At 38.8% G+C, this 11,693-nt stretch overlaps 1 protein-coding gene across 2 annotated transcripts in view; it reads right to left on the bottom strand.

Annotated features, from left to right (window-relative positions):
• Window positions 1-1,741: 1,741 nt before the first annotated feature.
• LOC140239410 (uncharacterized) overlaps window positions 1,742-11,693 on the bottom strand; it is a 33,380-nt gene continuing 23,428 nt past the window's right edge. For both annotated transcript variants that reach the window (XM_072319252.1, XM_072319251.1), the window contains 2 exons: window positions 9,882-10,091; window positions 1,742-4,902 (listed from right to left, as the gene is read on the bottom strand). In XM_072319252.1, coding sequence (XP_072175353.1) covers window positions 4,751-4,902; window positions 9,882-10,026 — 297 coding nt within the window. In that variant the 5' untranslated portion in view covers window positions 10,027-10,091 and the 3' untranslated portion in view covers window positions 1,742-4,750. The remainder of the gene's footprint in view (window positions 4,903-9,881; window positions 10,092-11,693) is intronic.

Here is an 11,693-nt window from a genome sequence, read left to right as displayed (position 1 = left end):
CTGGAAACTAGACCGTGTGAGTAGACTTTGAAGCAGAGTGCAATGAACTATTTGAACAGGAAAAGTTTAATCAAATTTTGGCAATGATTAGAAGGAATGGAATAACACATTTTCATGTATTCTTATAAGCCACATTTCAGGCAATCACATGTACAAACTAGACAAGGCATTGACCAGCAATTTTAAGGTGCCTTCTGTTGCAGTACATCAATCTAAGGTGAATGAAAAGGTGTACTAGGCTGTGTTGAGTGGTGGGCAATTATGGTGAGAGGTGTGTGTGGTGTTAAGTGTTAAGTTTTGCCCAGGAATTACCAGTAGGCAGCATGGTGTGTACAAGTCTTGGTGTGGAGAGGTGGGCAGTCAAAGAGATGGGTTTGGGGTTTACAGTACAGTAGACCACGAACTAAGACTACACTACAAGGAAAATTTTACTCTGTCGTGTGGATAGGGGGCAGTCATGAAGCTGTGTATAGTGTTTATTGTTTGGTGTTCAGTATTAAGTGTTAACTAATAACTCCAAAGCATAGGTGTCAGAACAAGACGGTGTACAAAACTGATGAATGCATGACACTTAGAGCATACTGTAAAACCAGAAATGTTCATGTCCTTGAAACTTTTTGTGAATTTCACAAGCAGCCATGCTTTGTGAAAGTAAAATGCAAATGAAAGTTCTCGTCTACACACTGCATTGAATGCTAAAGGTAATTCGCTAGCTTCACGATGTGAAAGACAGTCGGCTCCAGTTCGCTAAAGCTTCGTGACCCAAATGTTTCTACCTTAACAGAATTCATTTAGGAGACGGCTAGCATGTGTTGGTGTGAGGTATGCATGAGATATGTCTCTGTAGTAATAAAGATGTACGAGGCAGATTATCATTTTATTGTAAAGGAAATTCCACTCCAAGTGAAAGCTGTCTTCAAGAAAAAGACCCAAGGTCAGTTGAAAAGTAGAGCAGTCTTTCATTGAATGCTCTTCCCTTTGTACATGGAAAATGCTGCAGATGTACATTGTATGTTATCACGATTCAATTCTTCTTCCATTCAAATCCATTCAAAAGTTTTGAATTTGTAAAGTTTTGGTACAGTCATAGCTGTATGAGAAGACAGAACTATGTGACGTCATGTATGCATGATAAAAAGAAAACCAAAGAAAAATTCAATATATTTTCTGTTTTCTATAACAATAAAAGCGCACTTAATTGCAACTTTCAGAAAGTGGGGAAAATAACATTGATGTCACCATTAAGTTGAGAGAATGCAATTTTTTTTTTTTTTTTAGCATTGTGCATACATTTCACAAACTGTACACCTTGTAGTCTTCTCATCCAGCGACGGCTGCACCTGAACTTCAAAAATTCATAAATTTCCAATGGATTGTCCGATTTCCCTCAAACATCACTGATGTGTTGTACTAAAATTGCTCCATTCACTCAATCCACATGTACCTATATTGGGGTCTCATCCCCATTGAAATATGGGTGCAACTTCAGAATTGACTACAGTAACTTTATGCTCCAAATTAACGTGACAGAAAAATACACCTAGGTCAAATGTGGTGTTAATTGCATTAGTGCCTAGTAGAGCACACTGTAAAATTCATGTGAGGTTCATGAGAATGTTTCACTCATTTCTCAGTCACCTCAACGTCAACAGCTCTTTTACTTTTATTCACATAATCACACACTTAGCATTATTCTGATAATGCAGACAAACTGAACAGACACCAATTGGAATCCACTTGCTTTAATTTGTTCTCCGGCATTTCAACTTTATTAGGTCTCACAAACTGAAGAAGTAGAAACAGTGACATGCACAAGGATATATCTGAAAACAAAAACAAGTACAGTGTCATAAAATTTGTAGGTAACTTCTCTTTGTTATATAAAAATACAGAACTTTTATCTCGTACCACATGCAAAAATATAGAAAGAATATCAATTTGTTACTTCAAGACCATGATTAGCTCTTTATTTCATAGTTAGAGACAGTAATAAGCTGATAACTCATCCTTTCAATAATCTTACATTTTTTAAGACACCACCATTATCAGCATCTGCTACTCTCTGGAGGTAAGAGCAAGTTTTCTGACTGAAGTGTTCAGGTAAGATTAATGGGCTCATTGTGACCAGTAGCATTACCATCACTATGGGATTGTCTTTGTGGAGGAAAAGGGGAATAAATACAAAAGCCATGGAGACCTATTTCTATGTTCCCTCTCACTACTATGTGCACAAGGAATGGAGCATACAGTGTATTTGAATAGATGACTAACTTCCCTCCACCACCTCTACCCAAAAGCTGACTGGAAGCTGTTAGTAAACCTCAGATTATTATATCCATATCACCTGGACGGACATTACAACTTACGAATTGCAAAAATGCTTAGTAAGGTTATCGTATTATGATAATTTGGTACAATTTTAGATGTTTTCACCCTCTACACGTTAACATCTTATGTCATGATCACTACAATATATATTTTCTTTTAAATTTCATGAATATGGGAGAATGGGATAGGAAATGGGCTTGTACGTTACCATACCAGTCAGTAGTTTTTCTTGGACAACGCATTATCATTTTGTATGATCAAGACTCAACCTTGCCTTTGTATTTCAACCAATTAGAATCGTCTTTTGCCTCCTTATATACACTTGTTGATCACGTAACATATCCTGACAGTGCTAAAACAACAACAAAAGTAAATTGTACTTGTGACAATGTTGCAGAAAGTTCCTGCTGAAACAAAACTGAAGAACACATGAACTTAATACTTTGCATTGATGATTTACTGGAAGTCAGGTATGTCATACGAATATGTTGTCGCAAAATATATTGAAGACATGAAAGATTTCTAAACATAATGTTCCCACTTCGGCCATAATGAAATGAAAGATAGCAATTAGTCATCTTCACATACAATGAAAATACCAGAAATATCCCTTCATTCACTTCCCGTACATGTTTCCCACCTTAAGTACAAGCTACTACTTAAAAAGTAATTTCAATACTGGCAGTTTGAGAATGATGATTTTTCCAAGAAAGAAGAGTGAGGTTTGATATTCTCCACTTTTTCAAACATATAATGCTGCCAGATTGATCGGGAACAAACAGGATAAATTTCATCCTCCCTTGGTGGTATGGCATATCGCACCTCATAAAATCATGAATTGTTGAATGTAAATACTCTGTGAATGAAAAAACAGGAAATGATCAAACACCAACAATATCAATCCATAAGAGTCTCCAGATAATAGAGAGCAGAGTACAGCATGTAATCAATTATACAGCACCTCAAATTAGCTCTCTCTTTAGGAAGTACACAAATTTAGAAATCAATCACATAAGTAACTGAGGAGAAAACGAGAAACAGCATACAATCTGTATACACCATCCACTTTAACCTTTAGAAGAGTTTGTTGGTGACAAAAGTCAGGAATGATAGCTAACACACAGCCAAACTTTTCTACTCCTCTTAGCGACAGGGAGCTAACCACACACACTCAGTAACTCAAGAACAGATTTGAGAACCAAAGAATTCCATTCACTTCAAGTTAATCAAACTGGTGAAATTTGTTACCATGGTAACTTAAGTATGTGAGTACATGTTGCTTTGATTAGCACTAATATTGTTTCCTACAGGTGTTTTATAACAAGTTTATATCAGTCTTGCAAAGGTTTCATAAACAGTAATGGGAGAGATTGCAATGTAATATTTGGAAAATACCAAATCTCAGGATTTTCAGTTCCAAACACAATCCTCATTTTTCTTCCACTTTCTTGATGTTTCCTTGAATCCTTATCAATCACTTTCCATCTTAACACCTGTGCCCATCAATTTGATGATGAAATAAGAGTACCAAAGTGTGACATCATATCCATTCATCACCATGGGAACTGGTTGCACAACAACCTCATCTAACTCTTTGCTTAATAGCATGCTTGTGTAACGAGTTCCAACCCACTGCCTGAAGCCCAGTGTAAGGGTATTTTGTGTGGAACCAGCACTAATGTTTAGGAGGTCTACTCACCCAAGATCCAAGATCCAGGACCTATAATAAAGGAATGTGACATCATCATTTTGACTGTGACATCATCACTTTGACTGTGACATCATAACTTTGACTGTGACATCATCACTTTGGTACTCTATAGGATTGGGCTCTGAAAGAGTCAGACTAGTATGTTGGTAGCCTTGCTTTCTTCAGCCAGATGGAAACTCTTCCAGAGGTGACTGGACCTTTCTCAGCAGCAGACCTACCACCAGCTTGGAAGATGGTGGTGGTCACAATCAAGACTGGCCTACGCTGACCAAGACATTTACATGTATTTCTTCAAGTCCAGCCCTTGGACAGTCTAAGGATTTTCCACCATCTTGTTTCAATGAACTTTGGGGGAAATGACGGAGGCATTGCTGCTTCAGTAATTCATTTGTTCCAAATCCTGTCACAAATAAAACTCTCTCTCACACAATCACTAACACATCACACAAAAGAGAATATATAGACACATAGTAAAGATATCTTGATAATATATGTCAAACTGATAACAATTGGTTGCCAGGAGGCAATTGTACAATTAAATTGACAGCAGCACCTCCGCGAAAGCACAAAATATGGCATAATACTACAGATTTCTTATTGCAAAAACATGTCTCAGAGAGGATTCCCTGTGACAAAAAGCTGTGCAAGTTTTTTTGACATTCCAGTGTTGCTCTGCTCCGCGGAGGGCCGCGTCCATCTATAGAGGGCGCTTTAGGTCATGGAGGTGATGGAGGAGGTGTGGTGGGATGCCTCAAGGCTTTGGGTGAGACCGCTAGCCGACGCCCCTACCTCCGCATCACTGCTGATGGAGCGGGTCAGGAGCTTGTTGATCTTAGCCAAGGGGTTAAGGCCCAGGGGCCCATCTGAGTAGGCAGCAAGAGTAGAGCAGAGACACAGAGGGAAAGGAATAGAGAAAGGTAGAAAGAATGAGCTCGGGAAGAAGAGAAAAATGAAGAAACATAGAAAGGAAGAAATAAAGAGAGGAAGAGGAGAAAGAGGGAAGAATATAAAGTGAGGAAAAAAGTAGAGAGAAAAGAAGAGAGAGAGGCATGAAGATGCAGGAGGATGGAGAGCATAGGAGAAATAAAAGAAAAAAACAAATTTAGTTCAGTGTTAAGAGCAAATGGCTGTATATTCATCACGCATGTATTGGTGTAGTGAGGTTACTTTGTGACACATACAAATTTGGATCAGAAAACATATCACTCTTTGTCATACTGGGATAGGAGAAACCAACCCTGTTGGATCACAGAGAAGCTTGTATACTGTATACGCCGAATATTTCGCGAGGTTTTCATTTTCGCAAATTTCGCAAGTCAGGTGCTATTCACGAAATTAAAGACACATGAAAATATCGACTCTGATCAGGCTATGAGTATGACGTACACATAATACATTTCTTTATTCGGTACAGGACTCCACGATCGCGAATTTAACCACTCGCGAAATTGTCGGCAAGTTCCGTTTCGCAAAAATTTAGACTCGCGAAATATATGGTGTATACAGTAAGTTTACTGCAAGTCTCACTGTCTCGGAACAAGCTGATAAAAGACAAGGTGCAACATTCAATTGGCTCTCATCATACAGAACACGATAGGGGAAAAATGCATAGGAATGTACACCTTTGTAGAAGAGCTTGCCCTTGGCATTTTAGTCTCGAATTGTTAAAATTGCGCCCAGTGCTGTGTACTTTCTTACTGCTACTTGCGGAGGTGGTTTCATCTGGACTCTGACATTTTCAACTTCTCTGTTTGCAGTGCATTCACTCATGAAATTTCTCAGAATACTACAGTATTTCAGCTTTACAGCAGCAGGTCCTGCCAGTGTTAAGGACAAGCCATGCACTACATTGCACACATTTTCATTACCTGCATTGAAGTAAGTGTATACCCCACTGCTTGAGGCTTACCTACATGTAGGGACTTGTTTATACCCCCTTTGCAAATTTTACAAAGGTTAGAAAGTATGGAAGCATAAATACAGGTACACATAGTTTAATTCCAACACACAACATCAAGCTGAGAGGCTGAGCACTGTATCCTGGCATAACAGCTGCTCTCTACCTTAAAATACAATTTAGCCAGAGTCAAATACTTTCTTCAAACCTATGGCCTCCATCTTACATGTATCTCTAATTCAACACCAGTGGAATAACCTATTAGTACTTTGTACTAACTTGTATACTAGAGCTTGCAGGGAGATACTGATTCTTTGTTTGGTTGGTTAGTTGCTTTATATCTCATCCTAAGTACCATCTCCAACTGCCCATTAAACTTTATACCATCAAAGTAATCTACCTTCCTTCACAACAAGTTGGATAAAATATCCCACAGAGCCACTTGAAATTCTCATTCAAAGGATTATTTGAGAAAGAGCTTTTCAGTACTACCACTGGGAAAGTATCACAACAAAGCCCCTTTGAAGACATTACACTTAAGTTCTTTTCTCACTTTAACAACCAGTCCCTTCTCCAATCAAGCAGGGAGTGCTCTGAATCTACAGGCTATCACAATGCATTTTGGCAAGTCCTATAATACCTTGGGGATTACTACACACACAATGAACTTAATCCTAGACAAAAAATCTATAGGCCTTTAATGGCAAACGAACAGTTCACTGGCTATTACTCCTATTCCAAGAAAATGAATGATGTCCACATCTCCTCCCCCCCCCCCAAAAAAAAAAGCCTAGTATTTGGCAATACTTCAAATAGTCTGTTTATACATTAAAATGCAAAACAACAAAATGGATGCTTCCCCACATTGATGGACCATTCTGGTTACCTGGTTTATGCAATTTCATTCATTTTAAGATTGCTGAATTGCATAAATCATCACAGTCAGTCAGCCAAGCTTATGCATTCATGCGCCTTGAAAAAACAAGTGAAGTGCCCAACCAATTCAGAAAAAAAGGAAAGGTTATTTGTACCAATCTCACAAGCTTATTTGGAACACAGCAGTTGACTTGCTCAGTTCAATGCTAATTGGCATTCTTGTCCCTTGTGCCTGTTCCCATGGGAAGAAGTGTAAATTTGCTCTGTTCAGGTTTTGGCTTTTTTTTTTTCATGGAAGGTTGAAGTTTGCATACATTTCTGACCAAATACAAAATGTCCAGACAATAACAAAGTCTACACTTTGTAAGCAAAATACTACCTGTGACACTGTAATATCCTGTCGCGCAGACTATGTGTACAATAAAACCACATGTTATGCCGACAAACAAAGCCATACCTCTATCACAAATACATTTTGCATGTAAATCACCCTGTGACGTCAAAAACTGAGAGATTTCAGGAGCTAGTTAAAAAGAGAGAAGTTGAAATGCAATTGAGTTGTCCAAATATAGCATGACTCATTAGTGAAGCGCTGCACGTACACCACGTAGAGCTCTATTCCATCTGTTCTCTTGCTGTACTGTGCACTGCCTTCCTTCCCCCCCCCCCTCCTTTTGTTCAGCTGTACGCTACAGCAATCTCTCCATTCATTAGTCCTTCTCTTCAGACAGAAGCACATAAATTATTAATCATGGAGCTTGACATCAACAGAGTATATCTCTTCCCATAAAACAATGTCACACACATTTAATATATATGCTTGTTCAGCAAACAAAACCAAATACTAACAATTAACTGTACAGGCTACCTCTCAAGGTGGCAAAATGACCAATATTGTTTTACTGCACGAGTAATTTTGATTCAGTAAATTCTTCTTTCTTTGTTTTTAAAATTTCATAAAAAATTTTGACGAACGATTATTAAAGAGAACCTTGGTATGTCAAACATGTAGACTTGACTCTTGGGATTTTTCCCTTTGCTAACTTAGACAGTATGGAGCTCTCAAAATATGTGCATTGTTTTTGTTTTGCTTTTGTATGGTTGATATTCGGTTTGTCTCCACCATTTGAACAAAGCTCTGAAATCCCTTTCAAAAGGTAAGCAAACGACCTCACACAGACATTTCCTGTGTCTTGTTTCTCTATGATAATTCAATTCTTCATTATACCTGTGAAAACTTCCTATAGACTTCTCTGCAAGGCTTACAAGTGTCAATCTGTTTTCCTATGTGTCCTCATCTGACACACATTCTATTTTCATTTTAACATTTGTGTGATGAACATATAATGTCAAAGACTCCGTGGCCCGAATTCATGAAGGTGGTACAAATGAAATCATGGTTTTATGGACAAAAACCATGGAGCGCCAAGTGTCGCAAGGAATATTTCGTTACGAAATCAGTCATTTCGTCTATGAAATGATTATTTTCTAACGAAATGACAACATTTTGTAACTAAATGAACACTTCATCCATGAAATGATAATTTTGTTAACGAAAAGGTCATTTTGTCGACGAAATGACCAATTTCGTAATGAAATATTCCGTGCGACCCTCGGCGCTCCATGGTTTTTGTCTATGATTTAAACTTTCATTTGTACCACCTTCCTGAATTCGGGCCAGAGAGTCAGGCTCACTTAAAACATTCCATCATAAATTTGCATGCACTGGCCCATCATGACACACGGTCACCAACATTCACACAAGGTGAGGTTGTTTTTTTTTTTTTTTCCCCCACTAATTTTGAGGGTTGGGTAACGTTTGTGAATGAGAAAACATGAACAAATATCAACACTGATCCTAACATGAATATGACATGCACACATTCGTTTCTCCATTCATTACTCTACTCCATAATAGCAAATCTAACCACTCCCGAAATTGTTGGGAAGTCCGGATATGCGAAATATAAGACTCGCTATTATAAATAGCATATATACAGCACTTGTACATGTACATATTAACACTGCATCTGTCATAATACAAAAGATTGATGCACCTTCCCCTTTGCAACATCCATAACTCTAATAGAATTCAAACAAGAAAGTTTCTTGTGCCCAATATTCATCTCAATGAAAAACAGATAGCAGGCTAGATTGTACTATTAAAGGTTTAATACAGACAGGGGCCACTGAAATTGTACTGCACAGTACCCTGAGCTGTCAGCCACCGTTTTAACACAATAGATGGGTTGCCATCATAATTACAATACTCTCCACATAATCAGCTACATTTGTATGCTTGGACAGAGCGGTTTTTGCCTGGTTAGGCACGGCATATTTTCAAGAGACTTTCAAAGTGGCACAGAAAATAACACAGCTTCCTCAGATACAACACACATTGTCATAATGAACATGAACATGATGTTCCCAGATTGAGTGATAACCCTACAAGGCAAACACCAAGCAATGTCTTGCCCGTATATATCACAATTTGTGATTATAGGGTTTTTCAATGTAAGTTCATTGACCTTTTGACCTTGTCTGACTTAACTAATATTTGAACTTGACAAGCATCTGTGCTGTGAGTTTTGTGGTCATAGTTCAAGGCTGTGGAAGGGGGAGGGGTAGGGGAGGGAGTGGGGGTTTGAATAGAGATACTTCCATGACAAACTTTTCTATTCAAACCCTAGGAATAATAACAAATTACTGTAAAAGTGGAAATTTTCGCGGTGTTGAAATTTTCGCGCATTTCGCGCAACCAGAAACTAGCGCGAAAATAAAAACACGCGAATATTTTTGCTTGCCATACGTTCCTGTGCGTGATATCTTGATTCCGCGGAATTAAAAACACGCGAAACTCTTCTGATCCGGCCTAGCGCGAAAAATTAGTCGCGCGAAAATATCCACTTTTACAGTATACAAGTGTTGACCATGATTGTAGAATAGAAAATCCATCAGTCATACTGTATAATATGTATGTATGCCATCTCTTGAGAGAATCACATACAGCCATATCGGCTGTAGTACAAATCTACTTTATCAAGTGCCATGTAAAATCCTTAAATGTACCTTTGCGGGGACTGGCTGGAGGGGTGCTTTCTGGTGAGCAGACTGGGGAGAGGGTGGAATCCTTGGTAAGAAGAACTCTCTGCTGAGACTGCAGCTGGCGGCAGTGGCGTACCGCCATGCACGTACCCGTAGGAAAGGTAGCCATCTTGGGATGAGGACGAATGAAGCACTGATAGGCTTCACCACCTAGTGGAGGATGGCTGCCTCAGGCTGAAGGAATGAGCAAAGAGCAGCAAGAGAGAAATGTAGAGCACTACAGAGTCAAAGGAGACAGGATGTTATGTCAGTGATGTCTTATTGGGTAACAAGAGAACCAGTAGTCTCATGATGAAGACCTTATTGACAACTCAAAATCCCCGTAGAGAACTAAAGCACTCTATCAATGGACTTTCAAGGTGATAATGCAAATATTCCTGTCATTTGTCACTTGTTTCGTACCAGTTTAGCAAAAAAAAAAAAAAAAAATGATGTATGTTATGGAAATGTACACTGTACACTTCACAATATCATTGTACTGTACATACACAACAGTGAACTGTACATCACGGGGGGGGGGGGGGGGGTATCTGTGTCTACATACATGCATCTTTCTATCACAGAAAAATAGAAAGAGGGTTAAAATTTGACCATCACAAACATTCATCCATTGAATAGGTCAAGAAGGCTGTTAGGGTCTGCAATCCAAGACAACCAGCTTGTAATCTGAGCATACTAAAGGAATGCCCTCCCATGGAAACCCTGCTATGACGTAGCTCATTTGTTATCTCCACAGAATCAATGCCCTAGGCAGTGATACACTTCACTGTAGATACATACCAGCAATGAAGCTCCTTGGTACCAGCAAGGAGCTTGAAAAAGCTCCTTGTTACCAGTCAACAGCTGGCTGATTACATACAGTGTACATGTACAGTACATGTGCACAGGCAGGATAATAGTAAATAAGATTATCTTTAAACCTAGCTTTATCACAGTCCACACCTACGGATCGTAGGCTACAATGAACACGTAGTACGGACGGTGATACTTCAGAAAGTATTTTTTTGTGCCATGCCACTCTACACTACCCTACGTAATGATTACACACAGATGCAGGCTTCCCACCTCCCTGCTCACATTATACATAAATTGCTTGATCTGACCCTAATAAAATTTTTCATTCCCCTACACAGCTCTGAATGTACACATGTCCATGAGCTTGGTCAAACATAGCCTCTATGAAGTACACGGCTATTATTACAGTGGATTCTTGCAGTAAACAGAGTGTCTTGCACTATGTGCACATACACGTATTACAGCTAAAAGACCTTTTAACTCTTTATGTGCCATGTTCGCACGTCCGATAAATCGCCGAATGCCGCGGTACAATGTAAGCGTTTCTCGCACTTCCGTTCCTCTCACATAAATAATGTAGCTTGCATTTCATGCAGTGATTGACTAACAAGAGGTGTTCTCTACTGGATTTGAGAGTAATTTCTTAGTTTCTGTCTCTGTTTTGTTTGTAAAAGTCATGTCTTTGCAGTAATGTAGCTACTGGTCATGTGAAAGAAAAACGATCATAGATTTGTCATACAATAATGCATCAAAGTAAAGCTTGGCATTTTCTCTACAACTTTACTCACTATTTGCCCCAGCTCAACAGAAATCTAAAGAAGGATACTTGAAAAACAGAATGTTTTCTCAAAGCATGAAACCGTTAGTGTCTCAGAATAATGTGGCACAAAGGGGGTTTCCACCATGGCACATGAAGAGTTAAAAGCAATGTCTTGAATACACAAATACAACAACTGCAATTCTATACAGCATCCATCACCG

This window comes from Diadema setosum, chromosome 16 (genome assembly GCF_964275005.1).
Source record: "Diadema setosum chromosome 16, eeDiaSeto1, whole genome shotgun sequence".
NCBI classification, from domain to species: domain Eukaryota; kingdom Metazoa; phylum Echinodermata; class Echinoidea; order Diadematoida; family Diadematidae; genus Diadema; species Diadema setosum.
The sequence above is the reverse complement of the archived record's forward strand: the minus strand, read 5'-3'. Positions and strand labels throughout refer to the sequence as shown.